This window comes from Cricetulus griseus, chromosome 3, assembly GCF_003668045.3.
Source record: "Cricetulus griseus strain 17A/GY chromosome 3, alternate assembly CriGri-PICRH-1.0, whole genome shotgun sequence".
Classification (NCBI taxonomy): Eukaryota; Metazoa; Chordata; class Mammalia; order Rodentia; family Cricetidae; genus Cricetulus; species Cricetulus griseus.
The window spans coordinates 70,581,002-70,602,488 of NC_048596.1; the positions used below are offsets into that span (position 1 = coordinate 70,581,002).

General features: G+C 44.9%; 1 protein-coding gene across 8 annotated transcripts in view; it reads left to right on the forward strand.

The window, feature by feature from the left end:
- Fgfr2 (fibroblast growth factor receptor 2) overlaps window positions 1-21,487 on the forward strand; it is a 101,991-nt gene that overhangs the window by 31,240 nt on the left and 49,264 nt on the right. For all 8 annotated transcript variants that reach the window (XM_035442164.1, XM_035442166.1, XM_035442165.1 and 5 more), the window contains 2 exons: window positions 2,437-2,606; window positions 12,594-12,717. In XM_035442164.1, the coding sequence (XP_035298055.1) occupies window positions 2,437-2,606; window positions 12,594-12,717 (294 nt within the window). The remainder of the gene's footprint in view (window positions 1-2,436; window positions 2,607-12,593; window positions 12,718-21,487) is intronic.

The following is a 21,487-nucleotide window of genomic DNA, read 5'->3' on the forward strand; positions in this document are numbered from 1 at the left end:
CAGAGCTCAGCCCAGCAGTAATTGATGCTATCTGAAAGAGTGACTGCATTAATATTTAGCTAATTCATGTGAATAGGCCATTGTGTTTACTTAAACAGATGACATGAGTCCAGACACCTGACAGCATGAGGTATGCTTTTCATTTAGGTCAGATTTGTTAAAGTCTTTGTGTAGGGACAAAGCTCATTATTTATTTTGGGATCTCAATGACTGCTTTCAGTGGCTTTGGGTGGATTTTTCTAAGTAGAAGCTTTTAAAATGAAAGATGATTGAGATTGTTTCAGGGTATGCCAGGTCCTTGGGGTCTTGTGATAAGTAGGAGTCCAGTGGTCCCCTGGTGAACTCTTAGGAGAATAGATGTGTTTACAAGCATCCAGTACCCAAGTGACAAGGTCCTCAAGATGCATATCACAAATGCAACTGGAGTAAAAGGAAATTGGGCAGCCTCTTCTCATTTGGCTTCCTTCCCCTTCCCCTTCCCCTCCCTTCCGGTCCCCTCTCCTCCCCTACCTCTCTGTTTTCCCTCTGCTCCAAATGGGCGAGCAGCTGTGCTTTTGCAGTCTTGGTGTCATGAGGTTGCTACCCAAATCCCACCACCTTGACCCTTGGGAATGCATTAGCATGAAGAAGCTACAGTGGGCCCTTGATAAGACATCTCAGCTCTGCCTCTCAAAGCAGGAGTCAAAAGCAAGGGCAAGGTGGCCAGGGGCAGGGGCGGTTACTCCAGAGAGGGATTGTAACAGGAGAGCCTGGCTGTTCAGGTTGAACCTCTCCCAGCATATGCCAGAGAGGAGACTGCCAAATATGTTTCCTGGCTGTGACCATTTTGCCTCTGGTTTGTGGAGTGTGTGTGCTGCTTCTGCTGACCCTCATTGTGTGGAAAGCATAATTGTTGTCCAGTGTTTCAGTGGAAGTTCTGGACAATACTGAAGGTTGAAGTGTTTGCCCCAACTGACTGTCTGAGAGTCTAGTTTTTCAGTGTCTAGAAAGTATGATTGACTTCCTGGTGAAGCTAGTCTGTTTTAGCAAGGAGACTGGGGCAAAGAACTGGGACTTGGGCATCAGGCCGATCTTGGTGAAATCTGAGTTGCATGATTTTTAGTGCTGTTGCAATTTGCAGCTAAGGTCTCAGTACCTCAGTTTCCTTGACCTGCAACAGGGGTGATAATAGCTCCTCATTGAGTTGTTGGGAGGATCACATGCTAAGCATGTGCAAGCTCTTGGAACAATGCTTGGCAAACAAACATTGGGTCACTAAAGCCATTAGTACAGGCATGAAGAGTCAATAGCAGCATTCTGGATTGATGATGTGGCACCTGTTTGTAAAATGTACTTTACTTGTTACTTGGTCAATGAAACCTCTACCTCTTTTTCTAAGCTTAAAAAAAGAAAAATCACTGAACCTATGACTGTGAGGGACATTTAGGAGCTGTGACTTTATTTAGCATTTGATTACTTGCCTCCTACTAAGCTTAGGCATGACAATAGTATTCACAACCCACTAGTGGAAAGAGAAAAGATCTCTTTCATTAAAAAAAAAGATATTCTTAGCAATACAGTATTTTGATTTATTGTATAAGGTGCTAGGAAATTAATGTTGGCTCCTAGGATTATTTTATATGCTAAGATGAAAACTTATGCTATTGATTGCCATTTGCAAGACTGCTTGGGGCTGGCTAGAGTGTTAGATCAGTAGGTAAGGGACTTGCTCTGTAAGTAGGAGGGCTTGGGTTAGATCCCCATGAACCCATGTTAGAAAAGCCTGGCATGATGGCACATGCATGTAATCCCAATGCTGGGGAAATGGAGACATATAGATCCCTGGGGGCTCAGTGTGGTCCAGCTTAACTTACTGGGTAAGTTCCAGGCCACCAAGAGATCTTGCCTCTGGAGGAACGTCACCTAAGGTTGACCTCTAGCCTCACACACGTGCACATGCACCCATACACACATGAACACCCCTCTACCCATGCCCACACAGAAAGAAAGTTCTGATGGGTAAGTTTATGTGGTCCCCAAGGACAGTTTATTTTTGCAGTGTGTATATATGACCATTTAATAGGCGTGGTGATCTAAAATGATGTGTTTTTGGAGGCCTGGACCCTTGCTATTACATGGGATGTTTCTGTGAATCTAAAATAGCATTTCAAAGCATGATTTGACATGAAATTATTTTTTGGCACCAGATAGGAGCAAGAGAGAAGGTGCTTTGAATCCCTTTTTCCCTGTTAATAATCATAACCCAATAAGCAGCCCCTCTGGGGACCTTCTGCGAGGCCAGCTGGACCAGACTTCTGAAAATATTTTCCTAACATAAATATTATTCAAAGAGTCAAAAGAAAATCAGATCCTTTCCTACAATGAAGCAGTCTTACCTTTCTGGCATTGATGAAGCTATCCCTTCATCTATGTGCATTTCATTGTCTTCCAATTCAGGAGCACCATACTGGACCAACACAGAAAAGATGGAGAAGCGGCTGCATGCTGTCCCTGCCGCCAACACTGTGAAGTTCCGCTGTCCAGCTGGGGGGAATCCAACACCCACAATGAGGTGGCTAAAAAACGGGAAGGAATTTAAGCAGGAGCATCGCATTGGAGGCTATAAGGTAGGACTGAGCTTTTATCTAAAGCCCTGCATTTCTGAATTGTTTATTTTTTTAAAGTCCTCTGAAGTTGGCAGGACCAGAAGGAATATGTATTTTTAAGAAGACATAATTATTGTAATTGATCACGTCATGGTTTTATAAGTTTAAAAGATCACCCTGGACACCCCTGTAATTTTAAAGTTAGTTCCCATTTGCATTCTTCTTTACATAAGGAAAGTTTAATAACCAGGGGGTCGAAAGTTGAGGGTCTGTTTTCTATATGCTTTATGGTCTGTAAAACTCGAACTGGTGCAGCTGCCCTGTGAGGGCAGGGTTATATTAAGATTGAATAGCTTGGATTAGAGGAGGGAGTATGAACTAGTATTCCTTAGCAGGGGGGGATGATAGACAATGACAAAGGCAGGCCCTCCACACCCCCATCCTCCATCACCAGAAATGTTCAAGGGCCCATTAGAGAATGGTGAGAATGGCCTAAAAACTTAGTCTCATCACTCAGTGGGGAGTTGGGCCGAAGGATCTCTGTGACATCCCTGAGAAGGCTCCTTGGGTTGCTAAGTATAGTTTTGCTTACCCATTCAGCATCATTGATTGAACATTCCTGGGGATACTCCTTATTGTTCTATTCATCCATTCAGCATCACTGGTTGAATATCCTTATATAGGACACTGCCTAGGCACTAGAGAAGCTAAAGCAAGCAGGGCTGGGAGTGGCTTCAAGTCAGAGGTGCCCTGGATTGGCAAGGAGGCCAACTTAAGAGCTGGTATTGGGAGTCTACTGAAAAAGATGAAGTCACAAGTCCATGCAGCATCTGCTGGGCATAAAAGGAAATGTGGTATTAGCACACTGGGAGAATAGGCAAGGAAATGTAATTTTAGCACAATGACAGAATAAAGATACAGGAGAGCCAGGGAAGCCAGAGGTAGTAGCATATGCCTTTAATCAGAGGACTCAGGTGTCAGAGGCAGGCAGATCTCTTTTGAGTTCAAAGCTAGCCTGGACTACATAGTGAGCTCCAGGATAGCCAGGGCTACATACAACAACAACAACTACCAAAAGCAAACAAACAAAAAAGAGGAACAGGGAAAGGTTTGAGGATTAGTTGGAAAGGTTTGTTTTTTCATAATAGAGAGATGGAATTTTCTATTCAGCATGGATAGAATTTTAAGAATTTGTATGTAAAGAGGATTTAAGGAAACCTCATGATGAAAGTCTGCTGTGCATTTGGAAGAGGTGGGGGTGTATTAGTTAATCAGTTGTCGCGGAACAAGTTGCTCCAGGTTATGACTTTACAGTCAATACTTCACAGTTTTATGGCACACCCCAGTGCAGCCTAGTGGGGTCTGTGCAAGGTTTTTGTTAAGGCTGGGTTTTCCCTCAAAGGATACACCAGGGAAGGAACTGTTCAGTTGCCATTAGGATTCACTTTCTTGCCACATGGGCCAACACAAAGCAGGTGACAGCATGACAGCTGTCATCTTCAGGGTAATCAGACAAAGGAGCTGGAGTGGAGGAACAAGTATGTCACAGCCTTCTGTAACTTTATCGTGGAAGCAATGTCCCAGCACTTTTGCTCTTCCTTTTATTAAACATGTCCCTAGGGAGGAGATGAGCCAAGGGCATGAATGCCAAGAGCATTGGCATCACTAAGACCATCCAAGTAACTTCAGCATGGGTAAATAGAAGGCACCAAGGCCCAGTTCTTAAAAGCCAGGTGGAAGAGGTGTTTGAGGAGGTGGCGTTGGGTGTGTGGAAGAACGGCCTCTCCCTGTGTGTAATCTGGTACTGTGGTACCCAGCCCCGTGCCATCCTCATGAGCTTATGTGTGCTTCCTTTCTGTTGTCAGAGGTCTGGAGCTGGCTGAACAGTCTTTCATCTTCTAAGGTTTATTTGCTTCTGCAATAATTTTTGCCCTTTGGTTTTAACATTTAAAAATGATCATGTGGAGGCCCAAACCCAGAGGAAGATGGGGGGGGAAGCCTATTAAGTCTGTCTCTAGATTGGGGACAGTTGAGTGTAGGAACAAAGAAGGGCAGGTCTGCTGGACCAAAGACATGGAAACTCTAAAGTCATCAACTGTGACTTCTGCTTGTTGATAGAAGCAGGAGTCATGAGGTCGATTTGTCCTTTTCTTCTTAGTTTAAACCCTAAAATAAATACATAACAATAACAAATAGACAAAGATATTATTAGTCATGGCTGCTTAGAAAATGAGGGTTACGGGGGCTGGAGAGATGGCTCAGCAGTTAAGAGCACTGGCTGCCCTTCCAGAGGACCCAGGTTCAATTCCCAACACCCACATGATGGCTCACAATTGTCTGTAACCTCAATTCTAAGGGACCTCATCCCTTCACACCAATGCACATAAAATAAAGTTAAATAAATTATAAAAGAAAAGGAGGGTCAGGCCATTGAAACTCCGGCCCCCCTGATTGGCTTACCACTTTGGCTTTCGGAAACTCCTAGAACTGATGCAGTCTGAACTATTTATATGTGCGGTTTTACTGTGAGAATGGTGATCAGAATCTGAATTCTGCCCAGGAAGATAACCTCTAAGCAGGTACAAAGTGAGTCCATGAGTCTCCAGAGACTCTTGGTCTTAAAATAAATGGGCTGTACATCATTATTATGGATAAGGAACATTTTGCAAATGTGAACGAGTGATTACGATTATGGAGCTGTTAGACACAGGGGCTTAATGAGGGAATGCCCTTGATTTTTAACAGGTGCAGATAGTTTTAATTACCCATGACAATGTCGTGCTAAATAAGAACACCGAGAAGGACCTGGGAGAATGGCTGTAGCCCGTGAGGACACATGCCCAGACCATTTTTTTTAAAAAAGATTTATCTAATTTGTTTTATGTGTATGAATATGGCCTGCATGTATGTTTGTGCACACATGCCTGCCTGGTGCCCTCTGAGGTCAGAAGAAGGCATGAGATCTCTGTAACTGGAATGGCAGTTGTTAGCTGCCATGTGGGTGCTGGGTCCTCTGCAAGAGTAGCAAATGCTCTTAAAGTTGGGCCATTTCTCCAACCCTTCCACCCCACCCAGAGAGTTTTTGTTAATTAGTGTTTGAGCTGCTACTGGAGGCAAGGAAAAAGGAATTTGAATGAATAGGGGCAAAACTCTAAATGTCTAAAGGACATTTTGGTGTTTAAAAAAAAAGTTTTTTTTTTTGAGTGCTGGGGAGATGACTCAGCTGGTAAAGTATTTGCTGTGCAAACATGAGGATCCGAGTTCAATACTCACGAAAAAAGCCAGATTTGCTGGTGTGTGCCTGTCTGTGATCCAGGACAGGAGTACCCTGGCCAGCTAGTCTTGTTAAATCAGTGATCCTCAGGTTTTGGGGAGATATCTTGTCTCAAAAAATTAGGTGGGGAGGGGGTTACCCAAATTTCACCTCTGGAATCTGTACATGTTTGCACACGGACATGTGTTTATGCATGCCTACCCCCTAAAAGATAAAGGAAAGGGGTAAAAAGGACAAAGGCAAAGCTGGCCTTTGGAATGTGTGGTCCTGATCTCTCTCTGGTGCATGCAGGAGGAGGTTGTGGCTTGGTGGCCCCTGAGGTGACCTGTCCAATGTAAATGATGGTGCAATAGAGATTTTCACAACAGGGCAATTAAGGTTGATACCAGTGTGACATTCATTATGGTGATATTGGAAATTTAGAAATTCTGTGGAGCCCCCAGGGCTTCTGAGACAGACATGGTTCCCTACAGCATAATTCTTGCTGAAGATGTGTTAAACCTGCCCCATCTTCCTGGGTCATAAAGCATGGGAGGTCCCTCAACCAACACCTTCTCCCGGGGCTGAGTCTCCCTCCTGGTGTAACTGCCTGCCTGACACCTGTCTACTGTATTCTTCACCAGGGCCTTCATGGCACAATGTTGGGTATCTTGGTTCCAGTGTAGAATTCTCCTTTAGATATTTTCTTCATTGCTATGTGAACTTCTAAACAAATACACCTGCCAACATTTGACCAGAGGTGCTGTGTGAAACAGGCTGTAGCTTCGCATCCCTTAGAACTGGAAAGGAGAGACATACTTCAAAGCAAGAAAGCTTATTTATTTGAGTGAGTGTGTGTTTGGGGGGGGGCATGTCATGTGGAGGCCAGAGGACAACCTGTGGGAGGGAGTTGGTTCTCTTCCACCAGATGGGTCCTAGGGAATCACACTTGAGCCGTCACTCTTGGAGGTAATTGCCTTTACCCATTGAGCCCAGGTCATCATACAAGAGATACTTAACTGAAGAGACAGACCTACCTAACTCAAACCCCACAGAGAGGACCTGCCAAGTCTCAACCCCCAACTCCTCTGGTTCCTGCCTGTTTGCCTCTTAATGAAGCAAGGTGTCAAGTTTTCCACAGTATGTTTTTCCAGAAAGACCTGGGAGTTTCCGTAAAGGAACATTGGTTATTTGTGCAACTTTTCTTGTTTCTTCAGAACCCTGTCATTCTGGAGCCCTCTTCGGCTTTGATGGCCAGGCCAGTCCTGCAAGCTTTTCTTACTGGTTTATGGCTTTGTGGCCCTTGGCCACCACACCCCAGCATGCTTTGGAAGGACTTGTGCATTGGGCCATCTTATGAAGAAGGGAAAACACAAAATCACTTGAGATCAGAGAATTAAAAAATGGGAACAAAACTCGGGATGGAGGGATGGTCCATGGCTAAGAGCTGTTCTTGTACAGAGTCCGTGTTTAGTTCCCAGCACCCAAAGATTTGGTGTGCCTCTGGCCTCTGAGGGCACCAGCCCTGACATCCACATACCTTTCCTACATAATACATAGGATTAAAATCAAATAATTATTTTTAAAAGGGGGAGGCAGGCGGATCTCTGTGAGTTTGAGGCCAGACTGGTATACAGATCAAGTTCCAGGACTGCTAAAGCTACACAGAGAAACCCTGTCTTGAAGGAAAAAAAACAAAAACAACCTCCACCCCCAAAAGGACCCAGACTAATTTCAGTGTAGAAATATTTGGCATTCTACACTTAGTCTTCCATTTAATTAGAGACATACTGGGTAGCAAAGACTGATCTCCAACTTACTGTACTGTAACCCAGGCTGTCCTTGAACTCAATTCTCCTGCCTCTACCTCCTTAGTGCTAGATAATAGGAACGCGCCACTGTATGTACCTATTTTCTTTAGTAGTGCAGAGAGATGAGGGGGATGGCAGTGAAGTCAAGCTTGACCAGAAGCATGGTTTGTGTGCGTGCGCTCTCTCTCTCTCTCTCTCTCTCTCTCTCTCTCTCTCTCTCTCTCTCTCTCTCTCTCTCTCTCTGTGTGTGTGTGTGTCTCTCTCTCTATCCCCTCTCTCCCTCTCTCTCTTTCTCAGTGTGTGTATTTGTTCTTCCAACTCTGTCACCTCTCTGGGTTGAGATTTAAAAATAAAACACCAAAAATTGTCCTAGAATACCTATAATACCATATTGTTTAACTTAATTCATGTTGATGGTTGATTAATATTTCATCAAATGTATGTACCTACCCCTTTTGTTATAATTTATGCTCATGTGTCTGAGCCCTTGCTTTCAGTTCTTTGGGGTATACATTTAGAGGACTTGCTGGATCATGTGACAGTTCTCTGTGTAGGTTTTGAAGGTTAGCATTGCTAAAGAGCTGAGTGCAAAAGGTGTTGGGTGACCTGCTGCCACCCACTTTGTTAGCACCTTCAGGCAACAGGCTGCCAAGGTACCCTTTCATTTTGCAGAGTAAGTCGCATGGCCTCTGTGTCGATTCAGGGGTTGTTGACTGGGCAGAGTGAAGATTCTGTTTCCACTGGTAGTGGTACAGGGTCTGATGGTGCAGCGCTGCTCTCTGGACAACCCCCTGCAAAGCAAACTGCTACCCATCAATGCCGGTTTAAGCATTAACAAGTGTTTGCCTTCATTTCTGGGAGATGACAAGTAGCTCCAAGTGCCAGTCCCTCCACACGTGTGAACCCCATGCACAATTACATTTGGAAGGCATGGTTTGACATCCCTAGGAGCCTTCTGGAAATAAGCCCCATATCTTAACAACAGAGGGTGTATTCATAGGCCACATTTCCGAAGCCCAGGTTACAGTGATGGCTGTTTTCTGGGAAGTCACAGGGGCATCTGTTGTCACATGGACACCTCCTTCGAGCTGGCTCAGGGTGCAGCTTCTGGATGTTTATTCCACTTGGTAGGGAACACCTGGGTATTTGGAAATCTTTGAATATTTTCTTGTTTTGCAATGAGGAAGCCAAACATCCAGGTGACAGTTGGGGCCTTTGGCCTTTGATTCTCTGATGATATGTTTGGTTCTGAATTGATGTTAATTCTTCATTCCCTGTTGTCACCTGAACGTAGTAGCTGAGGCCTTTCCAGGCACTTAGAGAGATTTGAGATAGCAGAAAGAGTCTGGGAGAAAAAAGCAAAAACAAAACAACCCCCCCCCAACTGTCTGGACCACCTTCTATCTTCACATGGGTGGGGTGTGGGACAGTTGTGGAATCTGCTTTTTGTGCTCCAAGCTAAAGAGCTCAGGGGCTTAGCTCTGGTCTGCTTTGTTTCAATACTGAAATGTTATTTCAAGAAAGACCTTGGTGAGCATAGTTTTGAAGCTCTGCTCGCCAATTCTGTTATTTGGCAGCTGGAAAATAACGATGAATTCCACACACATTTGGCTGTGGGCAGGAATGAAAATAAAGTTACAGGAATGTTACTCAATGCAGGATCCCTCCTGTTCCTGGCCTTTTGTTCTTGGTCAGCTAGAGAGATCCAGATGAGGACATTCCCCATAGCAGGATCTAGGACCCATCGGATGGCTGAGGAGTCCTTCTTTTTCAGTTCCTGTGTCTGTGTGTTCCTGTGTGTGCACACATGTACGTATTTGGGGGCTGGAGGTTGCCATCAAGTGTCTTCCTCAATCACTTTCTGTCTTATTTTTTGAGACATGGTCTCACTGAACCTTGAATTTGCTGATTGGATAGACTGATTATTTTCTGTGGACAGGATACCCAGACATAGCATTAACAAGGTTAAACAACAACAACAAAAAGTGTCATTAATTTTAATGGGTGCCACCAAATTATTCCTCAGACTGGTTTCTCCGGCTTTATGTTGCAATTTTCCATTTGTGTCTGTATTCCCTTATATTCACTCACCAAGTTCTAAAGTGACACTGATCTTCCTCATTTTTGTTAATCAGCTAGTGAACAAGTATCTCATTATTGTTTTCATTTGCATTCCTCTGATTGCTAATGAGGTTGAGCAACTTTTCAGATTTTTTTTGGGGGGGGCCGCGGTGTGCATATTTACATTCCCTGTTCTCTGAAAGCAAAAACAATGTATATGCATTTGACCCAAATGACAAAATAATTGTGGCCCTGCAGATCTGAGACTCTGAGAAGAGCACACTGAAGGGCATGGTGCTGTTCGAATGCTTGCTGCAAGGGTACCCTCTTCAGGTCACAGAAGTTTGGTGAACACACACTGATTTAATACATTTCCAAACTTGGTGCCTGTGGTTTCCCTTTCTCTCTCCCTCTCTCTCTTCCCCCTTTCTTTCCTTCTTTCTTCTTCTTCTTCTTTTTAAGTTTTGTTTTTCAATTCAGACTTTCTCTGTGTAACAGCCTTTGCTGTCCTGGAGGAACTTGCTCTGTAGATCAGGCAGGCCTTGAACTCACATAGATCCACCTGCCTCTGCCTCTGCTGGGATTAAAGCCATGGGCCACCACCATCCGATTGGTTCTCATTTCTTACAGAGTTGCCATTATTGTTTGGCTTGCTGTTAAGCAGCCACTAATTAACGAAAGGCTCTCCTCTACTATAGATGTATCTAAGTCCCACTGTTAGCAGTTTCTGAGAACATCAGTTTGAAAAATGCCACAGCTTTAAAATTTGGCTTTGATGGTGTATCAAGGAATTCATTTGGGAACAGTGGTGTTGGAAAGAAAATATGAACAGCACTGCATGTGGTGGAGTGTTGACTGAGTAACCAGGCTCTAGAAGAGTGGAGATACCCATTTCGGTATATGTGCATCATCTTATTGTAATAGCATTTTATCCATGTTAACTTATTGGTATTTGTAGTGTGTCTCCAAGAAGTTAATATTAAGGGTTCTTTCTTAGAAGACCATAGACCCAAGGAAACACCTAATTGACCATGTGCTCTGCAAAGGAGGTGGGGGGCGGGTATCCAAAAAGGCAGCTGCCTGGCTGTGTTGCCCCAAGCCAAGATCTGTTGTCTTGGACAGCCAACGTCACCTCCCTTAGCAGTTCGGGGCAAATCCATTTGGAATATGCCATGTGCCAGAGTCTGAATCCAGACACAAGAAAGACATTGACAGTTTGGATGGGGTCCAGAGTGAGGCGCTGCCATGATTAAAGGCTTACAGACATGACATTTGAGCGGGGGCTCAAAGAACTGAATATTTACAGCAGGGCTCAAGGCTGGATTATGAGGCTTGGTGACTCTGGAGCCTGTGGCTGCATCTCTAAATTGCCCTCCATGTGTCTGGCAAGAAGTCATTTCTGATGTTCCTGAGATCTTGGGATGCAGAGGGTCTGCCTTGAGTTCTGCAAGAGAGCTGGTCCCTTCCTCCCCATCTTCTAGAGCGACAGCTTCAGGTAGCATCCTGCAACAGGAATTAGATTGGTTCCCGTAAGACTGTGGAATTTGACATAGGTTTCCCCATCAGGACACTCATACTGCATGGGATAGGGAACTTTTAGCTGTCAGGAAGCCATCTGGCTTCCTCTCAGGCTGTCTTGCAGGTCCTTTGAGGAGACCAATGCGATTGTTTTGAGTAGAGCACAGACTGTCTGCATTATCAGTCTAAAGTCCTCGGATTCATTCCCTTTCCCAACTATTTTGCTTGAGTTAGTTTTCCTCTGCCACCTTCCCATGCTGAACTCTGAGGCAACTCCACAATTGTGCAAGGTCAGTGGCATCTAAGCAAGGTGACTTCTCAGCCTCATTCCTAACCCTTTGCTTGTGCTGTTAAGAGGGATCCGACCCCTCATCCCAGTGGTACCATGTGACACCCTGGTGGGGAACAATGGTTTGAGCTCAGCAGCAGTAGCCCTACTCTGCAGTTATGGTCACTGGCATACTCTTACCCCTGTTCGAAGGTGCGTTATGGGACAACTGGCCTGCCCTCAATTCTTAGAAGGGCGTGACTATGAGGTGGCTCTCCTTACTCTCTAGGTTCTCACAAGATGAGAACATCACAACCTAGTGCGAGCTGACATGCTGTGGCAGGACTCAAAATAGGTCAGTTTTATCTGCACTTCTTATCTTTGGAAAGTCTCAAGGCACTTACAAACAAACGGATATGTAACTTGGAGTCCTTGCTCCCATGTCTGGAATTCTGGGAATACCAGGAAAATGTGCCATTTATTCATCTCCCAGCAGGGAGATGGTCCCAGGTGAGACTTTTTGAGACTTCCATAGATCTGGGGGCCCAAAGAGAGAAACAAGAAGTTCCAGGAATCGAATAGATCTGACCCAAGGGCTTCTGGGGAAATTAAATTAGCTAAGGTAGAAGGTGTGGCATATAGCCAGTGACCACCAGTGTTGACTCCAGGTGGTTACATGGTGCACTGGGGACTGCAGGCTCCCATTAGAAGGCTGGCTTTAGTAGCCAGTGAGGTATGACATTGTGTGGCTTAGTGATTGGGCCTCTTGGCCATGTGGGTTCTCCTAATGAAACCTCAAATCCAAGACAGGGGCACGCCTTTGTGTACTATGCCAATACCTGCTTACTAGGCTGTTCTAGGGAAACCTTTCTTATCATTCATCACCATTCTGAATATTGATTGAGAGGGCAGTTTACAATTCTTCTACATTCTCTGCTTCCAACAACTTCCTGGTTATGTGCATGCTGAGCTTGTTTTGTTCACTGAGTTAAACTCTAAACCCCAGCCAACTTCATTTTAAGTCAAGAAAGCATACTATGGGTATCTGGTATTATATTTGTTATGAATAACAACAGCCTTTCCTTTGGATTTTTCAGGTACGAAATCAGCACTGGAGCCTTATCATGGAGAGTGTGGTCCCATCAGACAAAGGCAATTACACCTGCCTAGTGGAGAATGAGTACGGGTCCATCAACCACACATACCACCTTGATGTTGTTGGTGAGTTTGCCTTTTGGGCAGCAGTACAGTACCAATTTATTCTAGCTTGACTCATTTAAAGCCATGACAGTGAGGGTATTTTCTCCTCGAAGTTAAGGAGAATCAGCTTGTCTCCTTTTTGTACCTATAAATTGTCATCTGAGGAGGTTGCGGCTGTCATATGACTGTGTTCTGTCATATGTCCTGGGTAACCAGGTTTTATGGGATTCAGGGGGATCTCCTTGGTACCCAAGCATTATCTTTTTATCAGGAGGCTGTGGTAGAAACATCTAATTCTGGAAGCTAAGATTGCTCTGAATAATCTTAATGTGTGCAGAAAAAGCATATGTAAGTGTGTGTCCGTGTGTGGATATGTGCAAGTGAGTGCAGGTGCCTGTAGAGGCCAGAAGAGGGTGTTGGATCTTCTGGAGCTAGAGGGGTAGACAGTTGCATACCACCCAGTGTGGATTGCTAAGGATGGAACCCAGGTCCTTGGAAGAGCAGTGTGTGCTGTTAATTGCTGAGCTGCCTTTCCAGCCCTGGGAAATTTTGTTTTTAAAAGAGTGGAACATTGTGTAAAGAAGGGCGACTTTTCACATTGGCTGAAGAGTAAAGAAAAAGTTAGTGTAATGATTGAGCCTGTGCCTGCTTAGAGGAAAAAAGTCAATGTCAGAGATGGTCATTAGGCAGTTTTATGCCTGCCTATTCCTGGAAGATGTTTCTCTGAGCAAAGGGAACCACCTATGAGAGCTCACAAGTATGTTTCTGTCACAGACAAGGAGTCATTTTTGTTGCCCATCTTAAGGTTATGTAGCCTGTAGTTCCCAAAAGAAACATTTTCCCCCAAGTTTTACTCGTTATCATGGGTTTTTGTTATGACTAATGAAGAGATTGGATTCATTGCTATATTAGTTACTTTTCTTGTTGTTGCACAAAATACTCAACAAAAACAACTTATAGAAGGAGGGTTTCATTTGGGCTCACAGTTTGTGTCTATCATGGTGGGAAAGGCATGGAGTCAGGAACAAGGTACCTCCTTCCTTTTTTTGTGCAGCCCATTTACTGGGGTACCCACCTGTAGGGTGGATCTCCCCACCTTTATTAGCTCAATCTAGAAACTCCTGTGTCTCCTAGGCAACTCTAGGTCCTTTCAAGTTGATAGTGTTTGCTGGCATGGTCACCAACAGGAGTCTGCAGCTAGGACTCTATGTTGCATGGATGGTGGGTTCATAGCTCTTCCCTATAGAAGCTGTTTGTGCTATAACTTGTCAGGCAGGGTGACACTTGGCTCCTTCCCTGTCCTCAGTCATTTCTTTGGATTACTCTTCCATATGCAAGCTGTTGACTGAGACCTCAACTCAGAGCTCACAGTGATCCATTTTGATTTCTCACTGCCTATGGTGACTCCACAAACATGTCTACCCACTCAATTCTGTAAACACGACTCTCCTACATTATTTCCTAGGCATGGTCCTAGATATTATCTTACTTATGGGTGTTTCTGTCTCTTTTATAAAATATAAACTATTTGAAGGGAGATTCTACAAATTCTTGAATTACCCAAGAACCACTAAAAACCTTCTTCAATATAGGATTAACCAAATTGCATAGATTTGTTTAGTTGAAGATTTAGGTTACTTAATAGTTAAGCAGAAAGTCGTACTGATTTTCTGTCTAGTTAAGTGAGGTTATAGTCACAAAAAAGTCTGCCTTACCAAGCATCGTTTATATAGTCTTCAACTTCCATTTGAGTGTAAGCATTTGAGCGACAAGAGTATTTGAGTTATTCAGAGGGCTTAATTGTGAAATCTGATTGGCCATTGTGTGATGTTTACTCTATGACTATCCATAAAAGAGTGTCAGAGCCTTCTTTTATGCCTTAATTTTTATTTACTTCTTTGTTTTTTAAGATAGAGGTTCATGTAGTCCAGGTTAGCCTTGAACTTGCTTTGTAGTTGAAGATGACCTTGAACTCTCCTGATCCCCCTGTCTCTTGCCACCATACCAGGCTTGTAACTTCCACTTCCCCATCCCCAAATACCGAGGACTAAAGTCGGGGCCTGCCATGTGTTAGGCAATTGCTCTATTGTTGAGCTATATTCCAGACATTTTTTTGGGTGCTTTGTTTGTTTTGATTTGATTTTTTGAGACAGGGTTTCTCTGTGTAGCCTTGGCTATCCTAGAACTGTCACTCTGTAGACCAGGCTGGCCTCTGCCTCCCGAGTGCTGGGATTAAAGGTGTACACCACTACCACCCAGCTATTCCAGACATTTAAAAAATATGTACATTATATATTGAGACAAGATCTTGTTAAGTTGCCCAGACTGTCCTTGAACTTGCTCTGTTGCCAAGGCAGGTCAAAGTTTTGATCTTCTGCCTCAGCATCCTCAGCATTCTTATCTTGTGACCTGCATCATCAGGCCTGGCTCTGGTCCTGTTTCTTATAGAGACGTTTGTGGTACACTAGACTCAGATATTTTAGTAAATACACACACACAGTGGAGTGACGTGTGAGAGGATTTCTTTTGTCGCAAATGGCTCTAAATCCATTCATCAAAGAGCACATGATTTGGGATTTACTTCAGGCTGTGTGGACTGATTCTGACATGAGTGTTTGCATTAGGAAAAGAAAGTTAGATTTGGAGTTCTGAATACTTAAATTTAAAATTAAGTAATTTATTATGGAGGAAAAAAATTGTTCTGTAGGAGTCCTTTGGGATTTTAGCCTAGCACAGGTCTACAAATTATTCATGATTGGGGCCATTCCAAGAATTGAGGAGTCAAGGCAGGGCCGCTGTAGCCCCAGGGTCTTGCTTACAGCAGGTTTTAGCTTGAGTTGTTGTGTTAAACATTCAAAAGCCCCTCGCCCCACCTCCCCTTTGAGCTCTCTGGCAGCTCATCCCTGTGAAAGCTCTGAAGTCTCTCTTAGAGTTTAGGGCTGGGATTTGAATGGGGCTGCTGAATAATGGAATTGGGCTGTCTCGTGTTAATCCCCTGGCAATCAGTCTTGCTGAAAAGAGCGGATGATTCAGTGGTGTGATGTGGAGGGAGCATGGAGTGTACAGAGCAATGCAGAGAGAGGCCTGATTATGTCACAAGTTTGGGAGATCGCCCAGCTCAACCCCGGGCCAATAATGACACAATGCTGGTTGGGAATATCCATTAAAGCACAACTCCAGTGATTTCTTTCTAAGACTTGAACCCTCTTTATAAATAGAAGCCAAAAGTCAGTGGAATATAAGACATTCTCAGTAAAGATGGAGGTGTGGAATACTCTCCCTCTTTTTTATTCTTTATTTATTTATTGCTGAAAACCCCAGCAGTTGCTTCCAGGGGCACTAATAAAATGAGAACTGAGTCAGCCGAAGAACCTCATAGAGACTTACAGGGTTGGCAGTTGTTCTGAACATCTTGGCAAGTGGAAACAGAAAGGATTCAGGCTTAGGCAACGAACCCCTGGTGGCCCTGGAGCCCAAATGCAGTATTTTGGTGTGTGGTAGCATGGTCTCAGTTACCTCTTTATTTCACAGACAACCAGAAAGTGTTTCCAGTGACCAGGAGGAAGTCTGGCTCTTGCTGGAGTGTTGCTATGCTACCTCCATCTATGGCTCAGGTGTTAGGATGCAGCAAGCCAGAAAGGCCCCACCTCCACACGTTGGTGTAAAAGCATGGAATTTAAGTGATGCTCTTGTGTTATGGAATAAAACATCGGGCTGCGGTTGTGTGTGAGGAGATTGCACTCCATTTACAAGGTCCTTTTAGGAGCCTTGCTTGATCCTCATTAAAATTGACACTTTTCAGCCATTTGAAGCAAAGGAAAATTAGCACGAAGCTCCAGTCTCAGTGGCTGTGGCAATAGTGTAAAACAGCCTGCCAAGTAAATGGCTAGGGGAGGTGGTAGATCTTCACCGTGATTCCTCAGTGAGGGATGCTGAAGCCCTTGATCTGATGATGGGTGCCCCGCCACCACCAAGTGGCACCTAGGAGTCATTAATTCTTTTCACTGGGTCTGACCCAAGAACTGAGGCCCTGGCATGTTAGGAACAAACACAGCTTGATGTCATGATATGAGCAGCCAGCCCAATGGCAGGAACATCTGGGCACCAGAAGAACTACTGAGCGCTTCTGGACCTGCTATGTAACAGGTAAAATTGGGAAGAAGATGTTTACCTTGTTTGTGTGATGGGCTGTATTAGTGCCCTAAAAGCGCTGTGATGAATGTCCCCAAGTGGGTTATTCTTTAATAACTTTTGTTAGTCTCAGCCAGAGGAGAGAGAGAGAGAGAGAGAGAGAGAGAGAGAGAGAGAGAGAGAGAGAGAGAGAGAGAGAGAGAGAGAGAGAGAGAGAGAGTCTGGTGGGGTGTGCATGGATCTGTGGGGACAAATTCTGTTCTGGTCCTTATGATCCGTTCACACCCTCATCCCCACCCAAGGTCTGTCACTGTGACCTTGGGCTCATCAATTCAGTGAGGCTAGGCTGGCTGGCTGGTCAGCACTGGGTTTGCAAGTGTACATCATCATGCCTGGCTTTTTTCCATGGGTTTTGGGGATCAAACCAGGTTCTCATACTTGGAAGGCAGGTTTCTTAACTAGGCAAATCCAGTGCCATTTGGGGAGCAGTAGGTGAAGTTCTGCTTCCTGCTGACCTTGTACCTCTGGTTAATGATGTCATCCAGGCCTTCTTAGATTGGCTTGGTTGTTGGCTTACAGAGGATCACAGAACCTCTGTTTTCCTCCTTCCATCCCTCACCCCCATCTCAGAGCTGAGGAAATTTGGGCCCAGCAAATGTCAGTGATGTGTTTGAGGACTGGAAAAGACACCACAGTAGGGGTGAGTGATGTGTGCGAGGATTGGAGGAGACACCAGAGCAGACAGTCTCAGACCCGACAGTCTCTGTGGCTCTAATTCAGACCATTAGTGTCAGGCACAGGGGAGGTCGCTCAGTAGGCAAAGCACTTGCCAAACAAATGGACTTGAGGGCTAGAGTTTGGATCCTTAGAACCCAGGCAAATGCTGGGTGACATTGGCATATCCAGCCTTGGAGGGTGGAGACAGGATCCCCTGAGCAAGCTGGCTACTGAGATTAGCTGGTCAGGGAGCTCTGAGTTTGAAAGACCTTGCCATGAAGAATAAAGTAGAAGCGTAATCAAGGAAATTCCCGATATGAACCTCAGACCTCTATAGGTACACACGTGGACCCCACTTCTTCATATGTCTCTCTCTCTCTCTCTCTCTCTCTCTCTCTCTCTATATATATATATATATATATATATATATATGCACATGTGTGGGTCTACTCATGTAGACCTTTGGCTTTGAGTTATGATCTTGCTTCCCATTATAGCTCCATGTTCCCAGAGACTATTGGATGCTTATTGGCAACCCCTTTCTCCTGATGTTTGATATGTGGGGCAGAGTGCAGTGGAGGCATGGATAGTACCTCGGATCCCTTCTTAGCTTAATTCTCTGGAGTGTCATCTCCCACACCAGGTGTTGGGCGGTTGGGGCTATCATATGCTGTCCTTCACTTCTGGCTGGGTGGGGGTGGCTCAGCCTTTACCACCAGTACTGACTTGTCACTGGCAGGCCAGAATGACACTGTTGGCTAGCCCCTGACACAGATCCTCCACAGCTCAGCTCTAGATGTGATGGGACACAGCCTGGCAGCATGTGCTGAGTACCTCAGGTGTGTATTCAACAGGAAGGAGGTCTTGCTTCTTCCAGGTAGACTGTTAAGCCCTGTTGTGTGACCTGCAGCCTCTGGCAGTTCTAGTGGGAGAGGGAGATCTTGCACAGAGCATTGGTTTGCTGGGATGACAAAGGCTTTGGTGTGATCTCAGAGCCATGAGGAAGGGATTGGAGGAGTCAGAATTTCTTAAACCATATCTGATTATCCAACATGGGACCTGCTGTGGATCTGGAATAGTGCTCACATCACTGATGAAAAGTGATGTTAGGGGCTTGGGCTGGGCTGGGGCTCGCTTGGTAGAGAGCTTGCTAGCATACATGGTGAAGTCCTGTGTCCCATCCCCAGCTCTGCACATAACCAGGTGTGACATGACAGGTTTATAATCTTAGCACTTGGGGAGAGGATTAGAAGCCCTTGGACATCTTTGGCTACAAAGTGAGTTTGAGGCCAGCCTGGGCTATAAGAGATCCTGTATCAAAAATGAAAATAAAGAAATGGTGGCAGTTTGTTTAATGGTAAAAATCAATTAACCATTGAGTTCATTATTGAAACTGCCATTAGTAGTATCGCCTTGATTTCTCCTGAGAAAGACCTTATTCGAGTCTTGATTTCTATCTGACAGTGACTTCTCAGAGCTTGATGTGACAGGTGGGGTGTTGGCTAGAGCATTGACATGACCGTGAACCAAGATCTGGAGGTTTCAGGGCTCCGAATGCCAATTTTCCTTCCATTCTTGGAACATGGGAAGGCCTATGTTTCAGCAGTAGGGTCCCTGAGGGTCCCTGCAGTGGTTTTCTGGTCTCCATACCTTGTCTGCATTTGTCCATATTTATGACTTTGCTGCCAACTGACACTGTCGCATTTCTTGCTCTTGCTTGACACTTGTTTTATACTAGAGCTGGCTCTCTCTGCCAGTTCTGGACTTAGGAAGACTAGCTGGAGGGAGGCAGGAAGCCCCTCCACTTCGAATGGCCTATGGGTTAAGGTTGCATGAAGGTGATATGTCACAGTGAACAACACAGAATCATAGCCCTGGAGTAGCAGCTGGCAGGAAACAACCTGCCTGTTGCTCTGTGGCTCCCACAGCCATTTTTACCTTTCCAAATCATGGCTGCCACAGTTAGGATGTGAGAGTCTCCTTGCCAAATTGTGCCTTTGGGGAGTCAGGTGTGAATTATGCAGGGGTGGGGTGGGTGGATAAGCATTTATATCCCACATTTGCTTTCTGTGGCCTTTGAAAGCCCTAGTACCTGTGTGTGTTGAGTCCTTAGCTGGGCTCCGGGGGTGTTTTTGTTCATTTGTGTTGCTGTGGTTATATACCTTATACCACTTTGGGGAAGAAAGGATTATTTTGCCTCAGGGATTCAGAGATATTTCAGTCCATCACTGGAGGAAAGACAGAGAGGTGGAGTGGATGAGAAATCAGGAGAGCACAGCCAGCTCTGCCACTCACTTCTGCCAGCTGGGCCTCACTTGCTCAAGGCCATAGAGCACTCAAGATAGGGCCACCAGTTAGGAATCAAACATTGGAATCCGAGCCTTTGGAGGCCATTTCTGATTCAAACCAAAATGGACGACAACCTGCTGTCTTTGTAGCACCTACCAAAGAAAGAGTTGCCATGAGAGCAGTGCCCTAAATCATGACATGGGTGACCATTGATCACTCTTATTAGTTAGTCCCATGCCTCTTCACCTGTCTCCAGGCCAAGACACACATTCTGCCTATCTCTAATTACAGGAATGGTAAGGCTTAGTACTTTCTTCAGGATGGGGATTTCCATACGCCCTGGGGTCAAAGCTGTTTAATGAGATTTCATTCCTTCAGAGTGGCTCCACATTCCTGCCTTACCACAGGGATTCCCAGGGCAAAGTCTGGTCAGCAGTCAGCTGCTTCAAGGGCATTGACCGGGAAATGAGTGTTTTCCGGGAAGAAGTTATCCCTTGTGAGCTCTAGGAGCAGAGGATGGCTCATGGGTACGAACCTGGTAGGGACCTGTCAGTACTTGGTAATAGTCCATTTTTGCTCTGTTTCTGCAAACCTTCAGATGCCCTTTGACACACAATTGTGGAAGGAAGGTTATTGATTTCCCTCAGTCCTGGCATGAGTCCTGGTAGAGGTGACCAACAAAGAGGGCTAATATTTGGTTGACTGTCTGATTGTTGGCACAGCATCTGTGGTAGGAGGATGTAGAAGTGTTGCAGTCAGGTTAATGCCTTACAGTTCTGTGTGTGAAGATGACTCTTCCCGGGGAGGTGCAGGTGGGGGTGGGCCGATAGAGAGCTACTTAACTACAGCAGGGAGGGAGCAAGCCTAGCTTGAGGATGTGTTCATGAACAGCACAGTGTATGGTCATGGGCCCCTCTGGTTGAGCATCTGCCAAGTCAGTCTCCAAAGCATCTTAATTGTATTGTCAGTCAGAGATTGTCATGTTACCAGTTTCAGATTTTGGAGAAGTTCAACCAGTAAAATAGATGCACATATACTCTGACATCTGAGAAATGCCCCAGTTGAAAGCAATTCTGGCCCCAAGTGCTTTAGATAAGACTTATCTACCCTGTAACAGAGAAACTATTTTATAAGTAACTTAAACATTTGGAGTTTGGGGCATCTTAATGTATTTCAAATTCTGAAACAGAGAAACTATGGAGTTTTTAATACATGTATTCATACAGCTTAGTCAGCACCTGCCTTTATGAGCTAAAGGGTGGTGTTGTTGAGTTTTATGTCAACTCCCATTTGGGATGAGTATGGCTGTGATGCTATGTCCTTCTCCTCGTAAGTGATACATATAGGTTTGCTCTTAGAACACCTAGCTGTTGTGTTCATCATCTTCCTGTTCAGTTTATGTTCACAGACAAGAAGGGAGAATGTGGCTGGGTTGTGCTGCTAACGTAGTAGATTTGATTTGAAAGGCTGTAGTTTTTGGCTGGTATGGTTTTTACATAGCAGGTCCAGTGCAGGAGGCTGTGGGGAGGAGGTGGCCAAGGACACTGATGTTGCCATGGGGATGGTGTTTTGAAAAGAGGGCTGTCACTGTCATGGTTTGGGAGAAACATTAGAACATTGTATTGTATTGTCACTGTGAGTCCTCTATCTTGAC